The sequence below is a fragment of the Anser anser genome (genome assembly GCF_964211835.1).
Source record: "Anser anser genome assembly, chromosome: 18".
NCBI lineage: Eukaryota > Metazoa > Chordata > Aves > Anseriformes > Anatidae > Anser > Anser anser.
In genome coordinates this window covers 11,215,121-11,238,395 of record NC_139739.1, presented here as the reverse complement: position 1 = coordinate 11,238,395, position 23,275 = coordinate 11,215,121, and the positions used below count along the sequence as shown (strand labels likewise).

Genomic DNA, 23,275 nt, shown 5'->3' with positions numbered 1-23,275 from the left:
TGGATATTTTAAATTGTTCCTTGGCTAGCTGATCCTTAGGCTTGGTGGGTTAGATCTGGCTGAGGACGTTTTTAGATGTTTCTGTCACAATATCTGTTGTGAATTAACTCTGAATGTACTTTTTTGCCTCTGAATTCTGTTGAGATAGCATTCACTTTCAAAGGTCATTGTTGTTTCCCTGATACACAGTTCCACTGGATTTGGAACAAAGATTGCACAAAAATTCAAACTCTCCACCTAGATAAGGAAAGAAAGTTGTCTTTTTCGTAGGTCTGGATCACTTTAACCTAAGGGGACTATTGGAAGAAGAATGTGTGTTTTTTTGTGCGTGTTTGTGTGTTTTTAACCTAGACCATGCTGTTCTTACTGCTTTTGGTCCATTTTTTTCGTCTTACAAAGTAGATGATACTGCCTTAAATTATACCTTTGAATAAAGTATTGATACCCCCTTTGATGTACATTGTTTTGGTAGTGTTTTTTACCCCATAGATAGACAAACAATTAAAAACAATTCCCTCCTTTTTTTTTTTTTTTTTTAATACGAATATTGTGTATTTGAATCTGAGTAGGATGGGATGAGAAGACCTATGTGTAGCTGCATGGTTTTGTTATGGACACAGTATTTTTGAAAAACGTAGTTTTGATCACTTGAAAACTGTTAATTCCATTGAAGCCTGTTGAGTGCATTCAGGTGAAAAATGCTTTTGGATCCAGATGAAGAAAATTATTGGGAATGGCGGTAGGAATCCCTGCTGTAGCAAGCTTCGTAAGAACTTTTTAGGAAGGAAGACAGCTGGGGTTCAGTTCCTTCCTAACTGAAATAACAGAGGATGTATATTACTATGGCCTATTAAAAAAAATAAAATCTAATTCAAGTAGCCAAGTAACACAGGCTTGTTGCAGGAATCTCAAACAAAAGCCAAACCCACCGCGTTAGAGAAAAAACTGTCCAAAGTGTAAATTCAAAATACTCAAATTTACTGAAGGTAATGGATTACTAATGATTTTACAGTCACAGATTTAAATATCCACTATTTAGTTTATACCCCAAACTAGTTAATTAAAAACAGAAAATCATCAGGAATTTGAAGAATGGAAAAGTTCATCTTCCTTTTTATGGAAGACAAAAAAAAAAAGGGGGGGGAAATTCTGTATTGATACTTTTTTTTTTCATTAGTAGGTCTAAAGAATCAAGGGACTGAAGATGATGGTGACCATAAACTATTAATTCAGTTTAGACAAGAATTTCATTTTTGCTTAATATACCAGATTTTTATGTATATGCAACCCAGTTTGACCTGGAGAAAAATCCTGATGGCTTTATGAATTCTTTTTTTAAAATATATTATGAAATAGTCAATGCTAAGTTAATCATATAAACAGTTGATTAAAAAGTGTAAGCTTTTGATATCTAAGCATACATTAAATCTTTTCATGCTGATTAGGGGTTACAAGATTATATTTAAGCAATGTTAATTAGCAAGTTGACTTTCCAGTAAAACATACTGGCTACAATTAAATATAGTCTTGAAATATTTCAGAAACTACTTATACTTGTTAAAAAAAAGTCTGAAGTAATAAAACAAAATTTGTTTAAATCACAATAGAAGTTGCCTTGTTACTTAAATCAATTCATCTGACAGACTGTTTTGCATTCAAGTGCTTGCACTTTTTTTTTTGAACCTGTTACCCAACCATTTAAATTTCTGTTAACCTTTACTGCAGCTAGAAACTAAAATGCACAGTGTTGTAACCACCAGATGTCTGTTTGCTCCAAACGAACACTTTAAAAAGCAGACCGGTTTTGGCAGAGTGCAGAACAACTTCTGGCTCTGTCCCCTATGGGTATTGTGTAGTGAATTTGAAACAAGTTCTCCTTCTGCCCATTTCTCAGTAGTGGAACAAGGTTAAAAGTGGATTCTTCCCGGAATCCCTCATTGCCTGCCCATTGTGTGGTCTGCAGCGTGACAAGTGTCCGCTGGGAAAACAGAACTGCATTCACTGTCCTGTGCGTTGAGGGGGTGCCCTGAGCTCCCGGCTGCGGAGGAGAAAGAGACCCACTATTAATTTGCCAATTCTAGTGATTTGATTTTCGTACAAAGACTTGATTTTCCTATACTGAATAGCATGTTTTGTGTGCTATAGAAACATTTTTTGCCCAGAAAACCTTAGTGAATCACCTTGATTCTTTTTACATTTGGGAATGTAAATGGGAATTTACAATGGGAATGCCCAGGAAGGCAAGCCTGGCAAACCTGCATTAGGAATTGTTTATGTATAGTTGAATATCTTATGAGGGTTGGAGGATAAACTAGATGACTTCCAAGGGGTATTTTGCAGATCTATTTTCTGTGGTTCTTAGGATATCTACTAAACTTCAACTTCTCTTTGCCAATTTGTAAGCAGCAATCACGTCACCTGTCAGTCTCTGCTAGACTGAAGCAGCCCTGGATCTAGGTTTTCCTCGTAGGCTATATTTTCTAGCCTTTGGTTCACCTCTGTTGGTTCAGATTGGTATAGGCCTTCATTTTCCAAGAGCTGCTTTTTCTCCATAGACAACTGGAAAAATAGATCTAGAGTGTCAGGATATGAAGCTACAAATGTTGACTGATGAAGATCTAAACAAAGGTGTTATTAAGATGCATCGGAAATGTGGAGATATTTGCTACTTTGACTCTTCCTTGAACTTTTCAGCTGTGAACGCAGGTTTGTACATGCAACAGCTGAATTTGAGAGAAGGGGAAATATGAGTAGTAATACAAGGTAGGTGAAATACAGTAAATGCAGGAATACAAGAATCTTTTCTTTTTCCAGGTCTTCTCTAGTTTCTGGCAGTTACAGAAAGCTAATTGGGCATCAGAGGTGAAAGCTCTTCCCCACTAATCCTGCAGATTCCTGGAAATGCCTCTTTGATGGTGTCTCCATGGGCATTGAAATTCAGCAGCTCACTATCTGATATAGGGAGAAATAGTTGCTAAGTGCCTGTTTGCACACAGATGGCCATAAAAGTTCAGGACTTAAAAATCCACAGGAACAGCAAAGTGCTCTGCAGGTGGACATGGTCACATTCCTCAGGCCAATCTATCAGCTACAGCACACAGATGACAACTGTTTGTACTTAAGGAGCTGGGCATTCCAGTCTGAATTTCTTAGTTAACTTGTGCACCTTGTCCTTTAGGGCATTGTTATCAGAGCATTCTTGTATCAATATAATTAGAATTACTCACACAGCCCAGTGTGTGCTGGGCTTTCCACATGAGTAAGACAGGATCCTTCCCCTGAAAAGTTTAGCAGACTGCACAGTCAAACGTAGCAAGTTAGAAAGCAAGTGAAGGTGCAGTGGTGTAAGTGCCAGTCTTAAGTCACCTGCGAGGTGTTTACAGATCAGAAGTCACTGCTTCTAAAAATATGTATAAGCAATGAAGTTTCAGTAGGCTGCATTACTTTAGTTTGCTTCTCAGCCTATACGAATTCAGTAGGTCTGCAGGCAGATGAGTATGCTGGAGATGAAAGCGCTCTCTCCATCCTAATGTGCTTAGTGACGTTGGATACTAAGGTGGCATCGGTCCTGCCTCTGTTTAGAAGTAAGGTGCTGTAACAAAGATGAGTTTCACTTCGCTGGTCGTTTTAGTTTACTCAAGAGCTGCCTGCAAGAGCTTTCACTCAGAGGTACATGCATACCAAAACAGTATTTGTTTCAGTACCTGATGTCAGGAGCTTGACTCTGTCTTTCAACACCAGTGAAGCATATGTTAGGTGTAAGTGCCTTGGAAATACAATGAGGTGTTGGGATTGTATTGAAGGATTTGGAATGCCTCCAAACTGCACCCATGCTGAAACAAAGACTTGCTGCAGCCTTCTGAGGCATCAAGCAGATGCCTTTCCCCAGCTTATACCAGTCCCACACACATACTGAAGTGCCTGCCTGTGCCAGGATAAATTTGTATATCTTAGGGCTGGTAGATATGCTGAGCAATGCATCTGTCTGTAGCCATGCTATTCTGTCAATGCATCTGTCTGTGGACAGCACGAACCGTGATAAATAGGGTGTCTAGATGTGCAACCTAACCCCTACTGTCTAAAGATCATAATGACTTGAATATCACAACAGCTATGATGCGTTTCTGTGGGGATAAAATTGTAAAATCTATGACGTTTTGCAATTCAATTTGCAATAAATTTCATGTTAAGTCTTTGTTGAAGTTTTCACTTGTCCCCTTCATTTGCCAGTTAAAATGTTCAGGCTTTTATCTCTGGCAAAAATGACTATGCAATTCCAAACCATAGTAAGTAAAGCAAACCCCTGTGGTGGCTGCGTGTTTGTAGTGGAGGTGCTGTCAGCAGTTTCAGGAGAGAAATATGGATATCTCTGACTTCGGCTCATGCTCCCTTGCATTTTGGCTCTCAGAGATGCTATCAGTAAAATTACACAGAAAAGGTCTGCCCCCCCCATCCCCCCCACCTGTTCATCAGCATTTCTGAAGTACACTCATTCTGGCAGGAATTCAGGTCTAGAATGAATGAATAGATTAACACCTTTTCTAGAGCCCTTTTATCAGGGCTATTATGTTTTCAAATAGGTCATATAGACAAAAAAAAAAAAAAAAGCAAGAAGTAACCAGAACTCTGTAGGAAAAGGTAAGTTACTGACTGCTGCTGGGGCTTGCTGCAAAAGTAAAATCATTTTGATAAGATGTTTCCTGTTTAAATAGACATTTGGACTATGTGTCCTTTGGCTTTAAGGAAGTCTCAAGCAAAATCCCTTCCCAGTTGCTTGGCTGTCTGGGTGGTTTTTATTACTTTGAAGTTGGGCTTTATCTGCTGGCTTCGTTCACAGACTAGCTGGCTGTTTATCACATCTGTGGATCAAAACTTCAAAGGTTTTGTCTGAAAAGTTGGGATTTATGAGGTCACGTGGAATCCCCCTTGGAGGGAGTTCAGCCCATGGTAGCAGTTCTGTGGGGAAAAGCTTTTGTCTGTAGGTGATACTGGGCAGGGGAGAGGCTCTGCGATGCACCAGAGGTATGTGTGTGTTGTGGGGTGGTGCTGATAACCAAGGGAGCGCTGGATTTTGAGCATTGGCCCATTTTCAGCATGCAACATATAGAGAATGTGGGAGACCAGAGTGCATTCCTAGACACAGACTCACCGTGTTGCTGCTTCCAGTAGAGCTGTGTGAAATATTAGAAGGAATTAGACCCGTGCTGGAATTGACAATCATGTTGGGCTCTGCTGCACTAGGCTTCACTGTGCTTTTACAGCCAGGCTTAGAAGCTGCATTGAATGGGAGAAAAGGAGGAAAATGATAATTATTTTTTTCATAAAGGTGGGGGGGCAGGGAGAAGCTGCCTGGTTTTCTGCTTACTTCAATAGCAAGCAGCAGCTGTCAAATCTGTAGCCAAGACTGCCTCGTCTCAGCCCCAAGCATCCCTTGAACAATATGCCAACAGAATGAGCTTCTCCAGTAAAAGCACATTTGAGTACTCTTGCCTCTGGAACATAGCATGATTTTCAGGCTGTGTTCAGGCATGCCAGGCTTTGCTGACTGTACAAAAATGGGAGGCTCAGTGCAGCAGCATATGTTTGCTGCATCGCTCGGTGTCTTGCAAACAGTTTTAGCTGGTTTGGCCACTAGAGATCATGCTTGGCTTCAGAGCAAGCAAAGTGATACAGCTACATGTGCTGCGAGCAGGAGAGAGTACTCATCTGTACTGATTTATACAATTCTCAGCTTCCTTTCAGGAGGTACAGATTCAGTTAAATGACTGAATGGTCTCTGTGTTAAAAGTGTGGGAAAGAAAGTTATTTTTCCTTGGATGGAGCACACTAGGAAGTTACCTCCTGCAAGAAGATGACCAAATATATTGAAGGTACTGTTAAGGTAGTATACCCCAGCTCACTGTGAAGGATTTGGGAAAGTATGTAGTAAACGTTAATTTGAAGTGTTTGGAGACGTGGCTAGCTGTCTTCATCAGACTCAGCCTTCCTTGATTTGTCCATCAGAATGTACCACTGCTGCAAAGAGCAGTTTTACACTCATGCATTTGGCAAAAGCTACTATCTTTCAGCAGTTACTAATGCAAACCCCCTTTGGATCAAAGCTCCACCCCTAGTGAAGAAGTAGAGCTTATTCAGGCTCTGTAGCCACACGCTGTCCTCCTGCAATGGCTCCTCCTCCCCTCCCACCCTTGGGTGGAACCAGAGAAGGGAAAACTTGACAATAGTTAGCAAGCAACAGAGCTTGCAAGAACTATTGCAGCAGCATGTCCAACTAGCCAGGTTAGCAGTTATTCTAGCCTTCCCAAGGGTGCCGCTGCTGCTGAGCGCAGGAGAGGATGGTCATAGCCATGGGAGCCAGGAAAAATCTGAAAAGGAATGAGCAGACGAGAGAGCTGGCATTCCTTGGGCAGCTTGAAAGAGAGGTGAGGTATCTGAATCAGCGCAAGATGAAATGAGCACTGGCTGCTGCCATGTTGGCAGAACAGAGCTGTTTGCAGGCAGTTGGACAAGTTTGTGGCTGAGCCGGTTTATCCTGTACTGAAGATGGGAAGTTACTTGTCTGCCCCTGCTTACTTCGCTCCCAAGGATCCCTTTCGGTAAGTTTTGCACAGGATTAGCCGTGGATCTTCAAGCTGTCATTTTGCTCCTGTAATGCTATCCTAAGCAGTTAGCGTGTGTGAGGTGTGAAGTCAGGTCTGGTGCTTGTGTGCAGGAAGCAGCTGGCCTCAAAGCGGGGACCTGTCTCGCTTTGAGGAGGAGATTCTTATTACCAGCCTCCCTGGTGAAGGCTCTCAGGTACAAGGGAATGGTACCTGTGTTGCAAGGCAGTGTCTGCGTGTCCTGGGGCGAGCAGACTCCCTTTCAGAGCGACACTATGCGCTGCTTTGCCCCGTGCCCCTGTGCTTTGCTCCACAGCCAGAGGAATGAGATTGCCATGGCTGCTGCTGCTTGCGTCTCTTCCAATGCTGCTTGTGCACAGTACAGGCTGAGGGAGTGCCACATGCTGCTGTAGAGTTAGAGAAGGTGATGTAATCTGCAACGAGGCAGTGCGTAATCTTGTTTAAGAAAGAAATCAAGTACTTTGCAGGTAACTAGGGGCTAGCAGCACGCTTCACTTATGTGGAAAGGATTCTTGTCCCGTGAGATTTTGGTTTGCATTAACAAACATTCTTGGCTCAGTCAAACAAGTAAGGCTTGAGAAAGGTGATAGCTAGAGAGTAAGGCTTTGATTGCATTGCATCTCCATGGTGCAAACTGTTAGTGGGGCTGAGCACAGCCAGGATTGTGACTGATGCTGATGTGCTGATAAGGTGAATGTATGGGGAAAGGCAAGGCTGGCAGTTTCATTGTCTCTGTGCTATCCCCTCTGCTTGTATTTGCTCATTATTGTTGATCCTGTTCCTACAAACACTGTTGTACTGATTTGGGGGTAGTGGGCCTTTTGTTAAAACAATCTATGATAGGAGTAAATACTGCTGTGCAACTGCGAAGCTTCATTAGGCAACCTTCTGAAAAAGCACCCACTTTCAGAAGGAAAGGGAGCAGCCTTTCATTATCTGTAATACATGCAGGGCATCATGCTAAGCCATAGATGCACCTTTACTAAGTGGTGTGGAGGTGGTTTTGCATAGTCAGAGTTGAAATACTGCATGGTCTAGTAGTCTGTGTTTTCTAGCATCTGTTCTTGCTTGGCAAACATCTCTTACGTAGCTAGTGCACACGCTTCTGCTAGGCCTGGGTGAGAAGCCTCTGGGTTAGCTGCAGGCTGGGATTATGCTTTATTCTGCAGTCTTCTGTCTGCATGACTGTCCTCTTCCCCTCTCTGCCTGTAGAATTGGAACCGCAGCTCTTTCAAGCCTGTCTAGCGTTAACTGATCTAGCCTGACAGTGTGTGGGGGGTGGATTTTATTAATGAGCCCTTCTCAAAGGGATCAGCTCTTCATTGCCAGGGAAGTCTTTGCTTCCATGAGGGTATTGGCTTTCATTTAGATGTAAAAGAGATGCCACATGGATTGAATCTCCATCTTGATGAAAACCAGGCTGGTTACCTGTTGTGACCTGATCTTCCTACTACCTGCGAAACCAAGCAGCCATCAAGCACCAATTTGTGAACTCTTTCTGTGTTACGGAGCATCATACAGAGCAGGGCTGAACACTGCGCTCCAGATGCTGCCTGGGGTTCCTGGAGGATGACTATGGAAGGCAGATTAATTTATTCTTGATTACCAAGGATGGGAAGTGAAGACTCATAGTGTATGGGACTGTATAATCAGAATAGAGCTCTGCAGATCTGAAAATGGTGGCTGGGTTGCAAGAGGAAACGCATTAAGTATAGCTGTTAGCAGTCCTCCAAGAGATTTGATTACCATGCTTCATTACTTTGTAATAAGAATACCAAATCATTTAGGAAAAGATTAGCCATTCCTAATCTAAAAGAAGAGGAGGAAATCTTCCTTTCTTTTGGTGGTGGTGACTGGCAAAGATTAGCTTGCTTAATACCTCTAGAAGTAATTGTATTCCTGTTTCAGCTGATGTGAACTCCAGCAATGGCAGTGCAGTGATGCCACATGCTCCACTGAGGAGGAAAAAGGAAGGAGTATTAACGCTTGTGTCTTCCGTGATAAAAATCTGACATCTCTCTTCAATGAGAGTCTTGTGGAACTAGCACGTGATGCGTTTATCATTTGGGCAAAGACACTGAAACAGTTGAAACAGTTCTTGTAACTATACCTGTGTGCTGTCAGTTCTCAACACCTGACAAATCTAAAGCCTTTTCTAAGTGACAGTGTTTAACGAAGTAGCCAGTTAGACCCATTACTGGCATCTAGCCTCTCTGGGGCTGGTTGCTTTGTTCCTGTTGCCTCACTGCCCAGGGTGGGGTTCTGAGCCTTGAGCTGCAAACTTGTCCTGCCCAGATTTGTTTAATTGCATAGCAAAGAACTGACTGCTTGTTGGCTCCACCCCTCACCTTCATTTCACTGAGGGTGTGTTGCAAATTAGATACCATTGCTTGTTTCCGGATGGAAGCAATGTAATCAAAGTGCTGTAAGGCTGGAATTGATGAAGAAGTAGGGGAAAGGCAATGGGAGGACAAGTGTACGTGATCCTTTGGAACCTGTCTAAAACAAACTGCAGTTGTATTGCTTTTGAGGAAACATTAGATTTTCTTACGGAGAAAAGGGAATTGAAGTTGGAGAGGGGTGAGGAAGGGAAGGTATTGTGCTTAAAAACAAATAAATAAAATAACCCACCTGCTTGGAGAGAACTTAGTCAGAAAGCCAGGTCTTGAAGTCCTGGTAGAGCAGTCCCCAGACTCCAGTATTGCTATCTGCATCCCAAGTGCAGGTCTGGTCACAGCTCCCTGTTTGAAGATGTAATCACTCACGGAGCAAGCACTGGTACAGGCATGCACGCAGAAGTTGGATAAGTTTGAGGGATCCGATTTGCCCATGCTGAGCCAGATGTTCCTGCCACAGGGTGATAGAAATCTTTGCTGTTAGTCTCCACTTGCTCTTTTCTCCCTCCCACTCACCTACTTGATCATTCAGCGTGGGGTATTTACTGCAAATGAAAGCCAAAGACTAGTGGTTGAAGGCAAAATGCATTGCAATGCCCTCCAGGTCTCTTGCATACCATGAGCAGGGTGTAACCCTGACAGTGCCCCAAGGCTGAGGCTATAATAATGCACGTACCTGGTATCATGATGTTCACTTACTGCTCCCCCTGCTCAGGCAAAATTGGCAGGGCCTGTTGCACGTGCTGGAGTTCTTTCCCGTCACAGGGAGGGGGAAGGACAGGACTGGGAGCTGCTCAGCTGGGAGAACAAACAGTCTAAAGTAGAAGGAGCAGCTTTCCTGAGGGTAGGGTATGGCATTAAATACTTCATGAGGTGTGTTTTCCCCTAACACCATAGGCTACTTACAAGCAGCTTCATCTTGTTTGGCAGTCTCTTGAGATGTTGGAGAACGTCTCTATATTGGAGCACAACCAGCTTCTCATATCACTATGCTTGTTACAAGCTGGTGGAGTTTACAAGGAATGTCTTTGGCACAAATAAGCTTTTAGAAAGCTTGTGAAAGGTGAGACCAGTAGCAGCCCTTTTAGAAATGAAGCACGTAAGAAGTGTTCCTCCACTGCCACTGGCTGACTTAAGTGCATTTGGTGCTGTGGAGAGAGGCATGCTGCCCGGAGGGCACAGTTCCACCTAAAAACTCCCTGCCACCACTGCAATGAGTTGCCCTCCAATGTAGTAACTGAGCCAATTGTTGGTGTAGGGGCAGAAGAAACTCCTATCTTTGGGAAAGCACTGTGCTGACAAAGACATTGATCTTGGAGGTGTTCCTTTGAACCAGTTAATGGTTACTAACCTGCCTTAAGTGCTGCACTCAGAAATGGCCAACACCAGACTAATTTTTCTTGTAAAGTCTGAGAACATGCTGCCCAGGGCTAATGGAATAATCTCCAATGATGCAACGGCTGAGGGAATGTAGTCCTGTCTGTGCCTTATCTCTCCGTTAAGTCACACCTCTGTGCTGCAGAATTTAAACTCCCTTGCCCAGTACGTCCTGCTGAGGCAGGATTATTTGGTGTTCAGGAAGCCTGAAGATCTGGGTTCTGCTTGTGATTTGCAGAAATGATATCTGCAACAGAATTGCTGCATCTCTTTCCTTGTTTGGGGGCTTGGTTTGTTTCCTTTTTGTAGATAAAGGATGAATAATCGCTTCTCGAAAAGGGAGCTGCTGTTGATGTCTGAGAGGCAGGTGCTCTGGTGCAAGAAGGTTTGATACTGTAGAAACACTGACTAGGCAGAAATGTAGCAGAGCCATCTTAGTGCTGGGCGAGCCTGCAACTGGAAACCTGCATACTCCCAGGAAGAGGGAGAAAGGAGTAAAATTTATATGGCGTAATTTGTAAACCAGCTGATGTGTTTTAAGAAGTGGATGGGATTTGTTTGAAACTTTGAAAGTTCATCTTTGCCCTTGAATTGGTTGGTACCACCCCTCCTTACAAACATTGGTGCTAATCTTCAGCTGAAAATGCATTGCCAAGTGGTCGGATTTAGCACGTCAGTGACCAGAACAGCCAGCAGTGAGCTGCTGCTGAATGTGTTTTCTCCATGTAGGAGAGAACATTTTCCATTGAATTTTGACTTGTTGCTAACAGGAACCTTGTTCTTTTGTTTCCTTCAAGGTGCTCTGAATGTCAGGATCCCCTCACGAACTGGTACTATGAGAAAGATGGGAAACTGTACTGCCACAAAGACTACTGGGGGAAGTTTGGGGAATCTTGCCATGGCTGCTCTCTGCTGATGACTGGTCCTGTGATGGTAAGGACTCTGACATACCTGTCTCCAACTCCTTGTCCTTGGTTGGGAGTTGTCCTAGCTATTCAAATATCAAACTGAAAGTAACAGTCTCCTTGCTACTCAGCTTTTGTGTCACAGGTAAACAAAGAGGTTTGTATGTGCATTGTCTAGATGAAGATTCATTTTGAAGAGGAGTAACTCTTAAAGGAGGGTGCTGTGAGGATGTGAAGCTTATCAACAAAGAGAGCAAGGTGCTGAAATGCACAGATACAAGAAATAGAAGGGTGATTAATGGGACACTTGTTCAGTTTCTGTAACACAGTGCTTTGGTGTCTCCATGGGGAGGTTTTCCACTGCCCTGCAGTGGAAACCTCTCAGCTTGGGATAAGCAACGGGTTGTGGCTTTGGGGAAGGTTGCCATCCAGGTGCCACCTGGGGTATAGCCAGAGTGGTTTTCTGGCCAATGGTATCCTTAAATGGTGTTAGTCCCATTTGGTTTGAAACACTGAACTCTGTCTGGACAATATGGGGCTCACCTAAATGTTCCACTCCTTGCCACAGCCTTGCAAATATTTAACCTTTAAAACTGTCAAGAATGAAACATGGCCATCATTTTCTAGGGCCTAAATAAAAGCAGTATGGTACTCAGTACCAAGACCATTTCTCATTGTCTGCCTGAATCTTTGCAAAGTGTCATCAATAAGGGAAGTTATTACAAGGAAAATAGAAAAACAGATCTCAATGAATACAAATACTCTTTAAAGGTATTTTGTTGTCTCAGCTTGCCTTATTTTTTTCTGTCAGCTGACTGGTAAGTATATAAATTCGTGCGTTGCCTGTCTGCCAAAAAAAAAAGCCCTTTCAGCTTTATTAATTCAGGCGTAGCATTAGTTGTCATGCCAAGAGCAACTGAACAGGAAGGTTTAATATCTTGTTTACTAGTCTGCAGCAAGCTATCAACTATTTTTGATAGTTGAGCAGCTGCCAAATATAACAGAGGTTCCTGGGACACAAGCTTTGCTTTGCGTGTTGACATGTTTGTTTCAGAGAAGTTTTTCAAACAAGGTGCCAAGGATGAGGTTCAGGAAAGGTAGGCTGGGCTAATTTAACTCTCCAGTATAAAGTTGCCACTTGGCTGTGAGATCTGAATGAACAAATTAATGAGAGGAAAGCAGGAGCTGCAGCTGCTGATGGCTTTTGGTTCTACTAAGCACTTCCCCTTTCTGTCTGTAGGTGGCTGGCGAATACAAGTATCACCCCGAGTGCTTTGCTTGCATGAGCTGCAAAGTGATCATTGAAGATGGGGACACTTATGCGCTCGTGCAGCATTCCACTCTCTACTGGTAAGATGGAGCTGAATGCTTTGCCACTGGGAAATTGCATTGTTACCTGCTGTATGTTTAAAGAACATTTAGCTGGCTCCATGTGGTTCAGCTTAATGCCATGCTAAGGAATGCTGGGAAGCTGCCTTTTGTGGGAGGGAGGAAGGAATGGAGTGAGCACAAAAACTATGGATTAGGGTCAATGACAGAACTTAGAAGTGTGAGGTTGGCAGGGAGGGGAAGGACACTGCCATAATGACTTTCTTCACTTCTTTTAGTGGAAAATGCCATAACCAGATTGTGCTGACACCGATGATAGAAAAACACTCCACTGAGTCTCTGCGTGAGCAGTTGCCTTATACATTGACGCTCATCTCCATGCCAGCAGCTACTGATGGCAAGAGAGGTTTCTCCGTATCTGTTGAGGGTGGCTGCTCCAGCTATGCCACTGGTGTCCAAGTGAAGGAGTGAGTATGACAAGGCTGTGTGCAAAGTTCATGCCTGTGCAGAGGGAGCGGGTAAATCTTCTGCAGCACTGCTGTTCTGCCAACTGCTTTAACTGATGCAGGGATCGGTCTTGGTGGAACAGGAACATTTGAGAATTGTAATGGACTTTCAAATTTTGCAACTAGACAAATGAAGATCCCTCCCCAAACCAGCTCAGACCTAAACGCTTACTCCAGTAGAGATTTGTATTTGTAATAGAGATTTTACTTCAAAATAGCAATTCAAAACGAAGCATCAGAGATCAAATATTTTTGATAATTCTGCCTAAAATGACTTTTTTTCTCCCCACTATAATTCCCATGTTTAGAGTTAACAGGATGCACATCAGCCCAGATGTCCGAAATGCCATCCACCCTGCAGACCGTATCCTGGAGATTAATGGAGCTCCTATTCGTACACTACAGGTTGAGGAGGTATGTAGAGTTCCGTACTGAAGCCTCCTTCTCATTCGTCTTTCTAGAGATTTTCTGTCTCTTGGCACTGTTCTCCCACCCTGCGTAGGGTGTAGGTGTACAACCATAGTACTCATGCTAGCAGTACGAACAGACATGAAGACAAACCCTGCTGCCCATCCCAGCTGAAGAGGGAAATATAACAAATGGAAATGCAGTTAGGATGCAGTTTTGAATTTATGGCATTCAGTCACAAAGGAAGATAAGGGAAGTATAGGTAGGGCTGTAGCATCTCGGAGGACAGAGGCTGCGAAGACCCTCCATGTATTACTAGTGAATTCTGCTGTTCTAATCACTTTAGAGGCAGCTAGTAATAGACAAAGGCTCAGTTGATCCCAGGGGTGAGTTTCCATTGAAAAAAAAAAAGTATTTGGTGTCTATATTTACAATTAAATGCTTTGTACAGTTATCAGGTGATGCTGCAAGTGTGTAATGAGACCACCATTACCTGCACTACAAAAAGGTTTTATTTTTTGTTGGTATTGAACAGAACAGTAGGAGCACAACAGCTTTTGCAAAGCTGTTTTCTACAGCATTGTTCAGGATAGAATCTTGAGTAGTTTTCAAACACTTCTCAGAAAAAATAAATATGTTTGGTCTCTTGTAGCTAACCAGAACAGAAGAGACTTTGGATAGCACGAGAAATTTCTGTGTTGTCACAATTTCTTGGCTTGTCTGGTAGACAACTGTGGTGTGTGCAACTAGACCACAACTATGGAGTGATCTCACTGAACAATTTCTGAGGGGTATTCTTCTCTGTCTCCTCTATCTGCTGTTATTCATGTTCCTCCTATCTGCTATCATCCTGTTCTTTGGTTTGGTTGCAGGTGGAGGACTTGATTCGCAAGACAAGCCAGACACTTCAGCTGCTGATAGAGCATGACCCTGTCTCACAGCGCTTAGACAGGCTTCGTTTGGACTCACGGCTTCCCACCCACATAAAGCCACCCATTTCCCCCCGCTCTATCTCTCCACTGGACATCAAGGAGAATCTGGAAGGAACGCTCCGCCGGCGATCCCTCAGGTAAAGACCTGAAAGCACAGCCTCTGACCTTGCTTGCCTTTGCCCTGTGCTACCTGGCTGGGCTGCTCTGTGATTGAAAATGACTGCAGAGATGTGATTAATCTGTGGTATGAGCCTTAGTATGAACCATTGGTGAAGCGGTTGAGGAGCTCTACTTTTACTCTAGGAAAGATACAGAGTTTTACAGTTAGAAAACAAAATGGCTGGGAAAGAATGTGTCCTCAAAGGGAACATGAGTCAGGCCTGGTATTTGGGAAAAATCTTGTCTTCCTAGGCTGGTGTGCTCAGTTGCTCATTCAGTCATTTACCAGTATTTTAATCTTTGTTTAGAAGTACTAAGAGCTGCATCTTCACAGCTTCTTCCTTCTCAGAAGCTCCACCTCTGACTCTGCATGAAATGTTGTTGGGCAACCCTGGCTTGGAGGCTGCTCTAGGTTTGCAAAGAGCTTCTGTGGTGCTGGGAGAGCATCTGGCTTTTGAGATACGAAGAACACTGAAGCACATCTAGAAACTGGTCTCTTAGGAGTTAATGATGGTATATGTTGACTCATAAAGCTTCCTAACAACTTCCCTGACCTTCTCATTTCTTTTGCTTTCTAGGCGAAGTAACAGCATTTCTAAGTCTCCTGGCCCCAGTTCTCCGAAGGAACCGCTCCTTCTGAGCCGTGACATCAGTCGCTCTGAATCCCTACGTTCCTCTTCTAGCTGCTCCCAGCAAATCTTTCGGCCCTGCGACCTGATTCATGGAGAAGTACTAGGAAAAGGATTTTTTGGACAAGCAATCAAGGTGAGGGAGCTCCCCAAGTATTCATCAGTTACTTTGATTAAGCAGTGTCTGCGTGTCTCAGAAACTTGCCACTGTCCCAGTAGCCTTTCTTTGCTCTGCTGATAGTGGTCAGTCTCAGAACTCACCTGGGTTGCTCAGTGAGATCCATTTCCCTGTTTCCTTCCCTGACCATGAGCATCTCTAGCTACAGATTTTTTTGACATTGTCCTATCTGAATGTCGACCTTGGCCATACATGATCATCTCCTGAGTTAGAGTGCCTGTGTCACAGCAATCACCTGGGTTGGGAGGGAGAAGGGGGAAGAAGTTATGCTTGCTTTTATAAAAATCTTTGTGGAGAAGAGATGCTGAATGAGGAGTTAAACACATTCTCACCCACCATTAGTGTGGCATACCCAAGGGTTTGCGAGGCTGATGTAGTGAACTCTGAACCCCCAGCAGAGCCTAAATGTGGTGGTAGCTGTCAGGTCTTGCATGACTCTCATAGTTAAAATCTCTATTAATAGCAGTTCTGCTCTCTTGCATTTAATCTCTCTGATCTTGATTAGGGGTGCTCAGGAGCTCTTCTCCTAGCGTCCCTGAAAGCATCAGGAGGCAGCTGTCTCTGCATTACCAAAGGTGCTGTGAGCTCCTCAGTACTCAGATTGCTATTCACCATGTTATGGGACTTTTCTCCTTATACTTTGTTCATCTCATGCTTCCACGGATGGTGGTGAGCCAGTACTACAAACCCAATGCTTTTGATCTATACTAATGAGCATATTTCTCTTCTCCTCTGCTCATAGACAAATAACAGGTCCAGGTAAGCAGAACCCTTCCTCTGTCGCATGCTTTTGTCATCTGCGTCCCCACAGTTAATGGCACAAAGGCATTTCTTTTCTGCTCAAATTACCTGATAGCCATCCTGGTGCATGCTCTGGAAATTAAAATTGCCCTCTTAGAGTTTCATGACGACACTTGTTTCAGTTCTGCTGGTATGTCAGCTTAAGAATTCCACTTAGCCTTGTCTTGTCTTTGTCTTTTCACTTCCCTTTATCTTTGGGTATTAGATATTCCTGGCTTTCATGTCCCTGGCTGAAATGTGTAGTGTTCCCTGGCTCGCTACTTACATATGGATGCTTGATTTTAGATGGGAACAGAAGAATATTGTACTCCTGCTTCTGTTGTGTTATTGTTATTCCATAAAATTGTATGCTACTTGTATCAGCCTTGCTATGTCCAATGGTTCCAAGCAACTCTTGTGCCACAGAGTTTGCAAGAGCTCACAAGCTTTCTAAGTCCTGTAACTGGTCTTGTGTTCTGGGTTACAGTTCTGGAGGTTTTCTGAAAGGCTTTTTATTTTAAAAGGTATGATTGCAAAAAAACGTGATAACTTCCTTGAGTTTCAGATTGAATGTTTTTGGTGTAACAAGTACTGTATCCGGTCAGAACAGTCTCCTTCTGTTCCTAGAGGAAAGGTGGTTGTTTAGTTACCTGGAGATCTTAGGGAGACTGAGCTGTCCAAGCAAAGCAACTGAAGGGGCAGAGGATTTCCAGTAAAACCTGCTCATCAGAATTTGGCCCCTTTCTATTTATTCCTGCACCTCATGCACATAAGGCAGAGCTGATTAAAAGAAACCTCTAGAACACAGCAAAATGTTAGAAACTAGTTAAATACAGGCAGCTCTTGAGGTATTTGAAATGCTTTCAGTGTCAAGAGCCAGGAAATGTGTTGCCGAATATTTATTGTGTGGATTTCTGGGTTTGCCACCACATTGGGATGTTCCTTGCAGGTAGCAATACACTGTTCCCAAGAAGCATGGTGAAACAACTGCTTCCCACCTTAACTGAATACGCTGTGCATCCTAGTTCTTGCACGACTAAATTTGATAAGCTCATTAGAAACAAGCGAGCTTCAGAGTCACCATTAACACCAAAGCATGTGGTAATGTAGTTTTGCATTGCTGGGTTTCATTTCTGATGCAAATGAACATTGGTTCCTTTCTGATACAAATGTAGCTGTTAGGACCTGTGTACAAAATGTGAGCATCATGCTGGGCAAGTGCTTTCCCTAAAGGAACTTGAGACACAAGTATGGAACTGATTCCTTCAGAGGTTTTGACAGCTCAACCTTATGCTGCCTAAAGTGGAGACTTCAGCTCTGGTTCTTGGAATGCTGCTGGTCTCTTGGTATGACCCTCTGTCAGCTTTAGGAGATTTCTGTTTCTCTTACAGAATCTCTGCTGAATTCTGTAAGGAGACATTTTATGCTGTTTTCTGCAGATCCCTGGGCTCTTGAGTTTTCTCCTCTGTATATCCTTCTCCAGATAGAAGGGGAATATTACCCTCTCTTTCAGAAGAGTTGCAAGAGCTTTGGAGCTATGTATTCTTGAACCTTGCCTGTAGTTGTGGTGTCTGTTTCCACCAGGTGACTCACAAAGCAACGGGAAAGGTGATGGTGATGAAGGAGCTGATTCGCTGTGATGAGGAAACACAGAAGACTTTTTTGACAGAGGTAGGAGCAAGATTTCCAAAAATTACCAAGCCAGTAGTATGGCAGTATCTCCCCCAGTGAGAAAGCGATCATGCCAGCAGACTGGCAGGAATTGAGGTGCTAAGGAGGGAGACGTTACACTGGGGAAAGCCTGACACCAGCTGAACATTTGCTGCAGTGAAGTGTGACTTGCTTAAACTGAGCAGTAGGCATGACTTCAGCTCCCAGTTCATTAATTTTTCAATGATAAAAAGTGGTCTGAGTCTGAAGCAAATAGAGCTGTGCAAATACATAAAGGATTTATCCCTTGAGCCTTGTGCACAAATACAAGTGATGAGGGCCAATATCCATAAGACGTTTAAGACTCCTCCTGTATTTAAACTAAACTTTTTTCTTGGTGGCTGCCTACCATGTTTTTCAAAGTCTGATTTAGCTTAAAAGCAGGCAGCTCCCTGAACAGCTGACACTGCTATTCTGATCCTGGCATGCACAATATGGAACAGATAGCTGCCCTGGAGAACTCTCATCTCTCTTAAAAGTTAACCAAACCCAAGGATGCTCTCCTTAAAGACTAAGATCAGATTAATCACACAGTGTGGAAATGAAGAGGCAACACGTAATTGACTGCTTTAAGATTAGGGTTTGAGTGTACTCTGTGGGGCCTGGAGGTGACTTCCAGGATGGGAGTGCTGTCCTCTGCTGGGGCAGGAGCAGTACAAATATCACTGCAGACAGAATTTGCCAGGACTTGTTCCATTCTGCACTTTGGGGTGGGATGTGTGCTTCCCAGGTGAAAGTGATGCGCAGCTTGGATCACCCCAACGTGCTGAAGTTCATCGGTGTACTGTACAAGGACAAGAAGCTAAATCTCCTCACTGAGTACATCGAGGGTGGCACCCTGAAGGACTTCCTCCGCAATGCGGTGAGTATGTGCTGAGGAGAAGCCTAGTAGACCTTCATTGTGGAACAAGGTTGACAGTGTGCTGTGGTTGTGCCAACCTTACAATGTTTGTTGGTAGTCTTTTGCTTTGGAGCTGTGTGGAAAAGCTTTTTCTTAGCTGTGGGTGGCTTGGAGCAGGAAGTGCCTTCTTCCTGGGGTTATATCATCTTTCTCTGACTGCTGTAAGGGTCCCTGTTGAGGAATTGCTGTCACCAGCTGGCTGGTAAGGTAGACCCTGACTGAGGACTTGTCTTTCAGGACCCGTTTCCCTGGCAGCAGAAGGTCAGCTTTGCCAAAGGAATTGCTTCTGGAATGGTGAGTCAGATAGTTCCTTCATCACTGAGCAAACCTCCAGGGTGAGGGTTAGCAGCTTCAGCAGTGTGGCGTATGAAGGGTTGTGGATCCTGCGTGACTACTATCAAATAGTTGTTAAGGCCTGTAAATGTAAAGGGACATACTTGCTTGGAAATCCCTAACAATGACTTCTCTCTCTCTATTCCAGGCTTACTTGCACTCCATGTGCATTATTCACAGAGACCTGAATTCACACAATTGCCTAATTAAGTTGGTGAGCTATACCTCTGTTCTCCACAGCATGCTGTTCCCTTCCTTGTCATCTTCCTACCCTGGTTTTCTTCACATGATGTTGAGTTCAGAGCCCTGTCTTGTCAGGTTGGGACTGATTTCAGAGAGGCTTTAGTGCCCTAAACAAGGGAACTTCGTCTTCATGTGGGATTTCCCAGATTGATCTTGCTTTTACCATTTCTTCATTCTGTTCTCTTCCCCCCGTTTCCTGTGGTAGCATCTATTAACAGTTGCATTATAAGAGTTAGTACATCTGAACTATGAAATGTACAGCTCTACAGCTGCTTCTGTTCTTGTAGCCTTGAAGCTCTTGCTGACTGTTTTATTACCGCTCAGGACTCAGACAAGTGTGCAGGTGTGTGCACATGTGTGCACTCTCTTTTGAACTGCTTTTAGGTCACAAGATTTTTTTGTATCTTCATTTGCTCAAGCCCTTGTTCACTTGACTGGAATATGAGATGAGTATGTAGGCTTCAAGTGATCCAGGATGAAAGGCTCAGTTAATTTCTGGCCAGGTAGAATAGGACGGTCTGAAAGGAAAGGTCCAAGTTTGCCCCAGCAAGTGTAGCAAAGTTAATGGGATTCATGCTAGTGACCACACAAGGAAAAAGTAATGAGAGGAAACGATAGGTTGGAATTGTGAATTTGGTGTCATATACCTGTCTAGACAGCTTGCTACACTCATCTGGATGCAGGAAACCTTGCTAGTAGCCCTTACAGTGTAGTTGACAGTGAACAGGAATTGCAGCCTGATTGCTCCTGAAAGAAGTTGAGGAGAATCAGTGGCTTAATCTAAATCCCTTGTGTAGGATAAGACGGTGGTGGTGGCTGACTTTGGTCTGTCTCGGCTAATTGTGGAGGAAAGAAAAAAGCCCACTCTGGAGAAACCATCTGCCAAGAAACGAACCCTGCGGAAGAGTGACAGGAAGAAGCGCTACACAGTGGTTGGCAACCCATACTGGATGGCCCCAGAAATGCTAAATGGTAAGATACTGATAGCAAGGTACAGGCAAGGAGCCAGCCTGTGTCAAGGTATAGGGGTGATAGGATTACTGAAAGCTCCCAGCCCCTAGTAACAATCAAACCTATTAGAGCCTATGGTTTTAGACCTGCTAATACACAAGCTTATTTATACACACAGGTACCCTAGCTGCACTTCTTTTGCAGTACCTGCCCTGATAAGCCCTTGTACCATCAGAGGTAACGTTTCTGGCAGATAGCAGGATTCTTCAGAAGGGCAGCAGACCTAAACTTGCTACAGTCCAGTATCAGGGAAGATAGAAGAGGCCTGAAACAAATCTGAACCCGAGAATAAGTTCTGTTAGAGCCACTTGCTTTGTAGCTGCCCCTTGAACTGGGAGTCATTAAACTCCACGATGAGGCTTATGTGTGTGGTTGCGTAGATCCAGGGAAAAGCCATCTGCTGCCAGCTTTGCTGAAATCTTGGGATTGAGGTGAGGGTGGGGGTTGCCCAAGTGCAGGGAACCGTGTTTGTTTGTTTTTTGGCATATAGCCCACAGTTGCATTAAGGATGAACTATGTCCCTTAAGGGAAAAAAATGTCCCTGCAGGAGTTGAGGTAAAGGTGAAATACAATGGATACCATGTCCTCCCAATGAGCAGGTCTGTCTGGCCAGGCTGAGCAGTTGGGCTGCCTACGTGATCAGTATTGCCTGACATAGTCCATTGGAGAAGGGAGGACTTGGCTCTTCTCCCCAATATTCAACAGTTCTTCACGTTACCTTCTTGGGTACTCTCCTGTTTTCCTCCTCTCAAGGCCTACAGGCCCTTCTGAGTCTGAGGCTGCTTCTCAGAGGCTGTCTCAGACCTGGCATTTGTCAGGAGAATAGCAAGAATGCAGTCTGACATCACCTCTACAAAAAAGGTTGTTTACCGGATATTGGCTTGGGAGGGGTGTGTCTGTACTCACAGAATGGCATGCTGGAGCCAGTCTGTGTTCCCAGATTCTAAGCGCTGCTGGTACGTAATTTATTACCTCTGCAGTCACTGCAGCAGGGATTCACTGCTGGGGAAGCTGAACACTGACTTACTGCTGTGTAGAGAGGCACTGAAACAGCAGTCAATGGAAATGGCCTTTCTATAGTCATCCTTAGCATTTGCTTTGACCTCTGATATGTGAGGCTTCCCTGCGTTGTCCTTTTCTTCTCCAGCAGAAGAAAGAAGCAGAGTTTAAAATAAGTGGAGGTGATGTATACCAGCTGCATCTTCCTATACATGTCTTGGGGCAACTGACCCTGCTCAGATTTAAACCTTGCTTTGTATCCTGTTTGTAGGGCCCTCCAGGGAATAGGCTTAGTTAAGCTTTGGAGGCCAAGCCCAAGACAGATGCTGGCAGCTCCTGGAATAGATGGGTGGGGAATTGTCTGTCACAATGCTGAATGCCTTATGTTTCCTGCAGGACAGAGCTATGATGAGACAGTGGACATCTTTTCATTTGGGATTGTTCTTTGTGAGGTAAGTCCAGGACATTACGTGGCATCTTCAGTGGACTTTTCCATTGCTATCTCCTTCCACACGTTGTATCAGACAGTTCCCTGTGGCTGAGTATGCAGCCTGTGACAGCGCAGTGAATTAGGCAGGGGGTACAAAGCTTACCCTGCATCCATTCTCTGTCAGGTTCTGATTGAGCCCTGGTATCCATTTTGCTGGAAGAGATGTTCCCCAAAACTGTGATTTATTTATTCATATTGCCTCAATAAAAGAACAGTCAGCTGTATAATCTCAGTAAATTCAGGGCCTCCACTGTGGATGGCATATGTTTTCAAAGAAGAGGAAACTGAAACTTTTTTGCAGGTGAATTAATGAAGCATGCACCCTGAAGTCTGCTGGCTTAGCATATCTCAAGTCAGTGCACGTTCTTACTATTATATTGGGCTTTTCTGTCTGCAGAGCAGAGAGCACCACTTAAGCTGCAAGGTATTTTCAGTTTTAAAAGACAGTGGAAGTACAGATGAAAGCTGAGGTGTTATGTGTACTGGGAACACAGCACTTACAGGAACACCAGGAGAGACCAGCACAGTTTCATCTTCAGTGTTTGGATGAAGGGGACAGAAGATAACTGCATAAATCTTTGTGGCCTCATCTGGAGCTCTGTCTGTACTGGGCCCTCATTTTGGAGAATGTTGTGGTTATGACCGATAGTTTTAGGAACGTGAAAAATCTGTTTGTGGAACTAAAACAATTGTTTTATCTAGAGAAAAAAAAAGAAAAGACAAAGGGGGTGGTAGCATACGAACATTTCACTTGTTACCAAAATGAAGATGCTAAAATGCTTTAAAAAAAAAAAAAAAAGATAAGGAAGTAACCCTGCCAAAATACATAATGGGCGTCCACTAACTAGTTACAGGATGTGGTTGTACTGCTGAGTTTATTGGCAGAGAAAAGCGTAAGTAGTTACAAATAACACCCTTTCTGTGATACCTGATGAGGCTTTATACCTAATACTCTTCCCATATGAGAGTTTGTATTGACACTGGCCTCCTTTGGACCCAGATCACCCTACAGCTCTCTGCAATGGGTATGTTCCCTCTTAGTGTACTTTGAGTCCCCTAGCACTGGAGGTGGTGAGTGTACCTCAGTGGGGTATGTGGCAAGAACTGGGACTTTGAGTGCTGGGGCAGGGCTTCTCTTTGTTCCACCCATCCCTTTCCTCTACTGGCACTTGTCTGCAACCTCCTAGGCATTGGTTACGGTTGTTCTTTCTACTCCCTACCCTCTGGGTGTGGGTGGGTTGAACTTGCCAGTAACTGAGCAGCTCAGAATCTGTTGTGCTGTTGCATTTACAGCACTTCCTAGATCAAGTTCCATATGACAAAGGAGCTTTGCTGGTGGTGATATAAGATTGTGTGGGAGAGGAGAGAT

At 43.9% G+C, this 23,275-nt stretch overlaps 1 protein-coding gene across 5 annotated transcripts in view; it reads left to right on the top strand.

Moving 5' to 3' along the window:
• The window catches only part of LIMK2 (LIM domain kinase 2), a gene marked incomplete at its 3' end in the record, with an annotated part of 31,047 nt that overhangs the window by 5,126 nt on the left and 2,646 nt on the right, over positions 1 to 23,275 (top strand). Inside the window, exons 1-14 of one of the 5 annotated variants that reach the window (XM_083803884.1) lie at positions 5,671 to 6,596; positions 11,191 to 11,326; positions 12,539 to 12,648; positions 12,906 to 13,094; positions 13,442 to 13,547; positions 14,414 to 14,610; positions 15,211 to 15,397; positions 16,182 to 16,198; positions 17,782 to 17,890; positions 18,660 to 18,791; positions 19,068 to 19,124; positions 19,312 to 19,377; positions 20,204 to 20,378; positions 21,813 to 21,868. In XM_083803884.1, the coding sequence (XP_083660010.1) occupies positions 6,544 to 6,596; positions 11,191 to 11,326; positions 12,539 to 12,648; positions 12,906 to 13,094; positions 13,442 to 13,547; positions 14,414 to 14,610; positions 15,211 to 15,397; positions 16,182 to 16,198; positions 17,782 to 17,890; positions 18,660 to 18,791; positions 19,068 to 19,124; positions 19,312 to 19,377; positions 20,204 to 20,378; positions 21,813 to 21,868 (1,590 nt within the window). In that variant the 5' untranslated portion in view covers positions 5,671 to 6,543. Of the gene's footprint in view, positions 1 to 5,670; positions 6,597 to 11,190; positions 11,327 to 12,538; positions 12,649 to 12,905; positions 13,095 to 13,441; positions 13,548 to 14,413; positions 14,611 to 15,210; positions 15,398 to 16,181; positions 16,199 to 17,781; positions 17,891 to 18,659; positions 18,792 to 19,067; positions 19,125 to 19,311; positions 19,378 to 20,203; positions 20,379 to 21,812; positions 21,869 to 23,275 lie in introns of those variants that run through there. The other 4 variants (XM_083803882.1, XM_083803886.1, XM_083803885.1 and 1 more) reach the window with 4 other exon arrangements.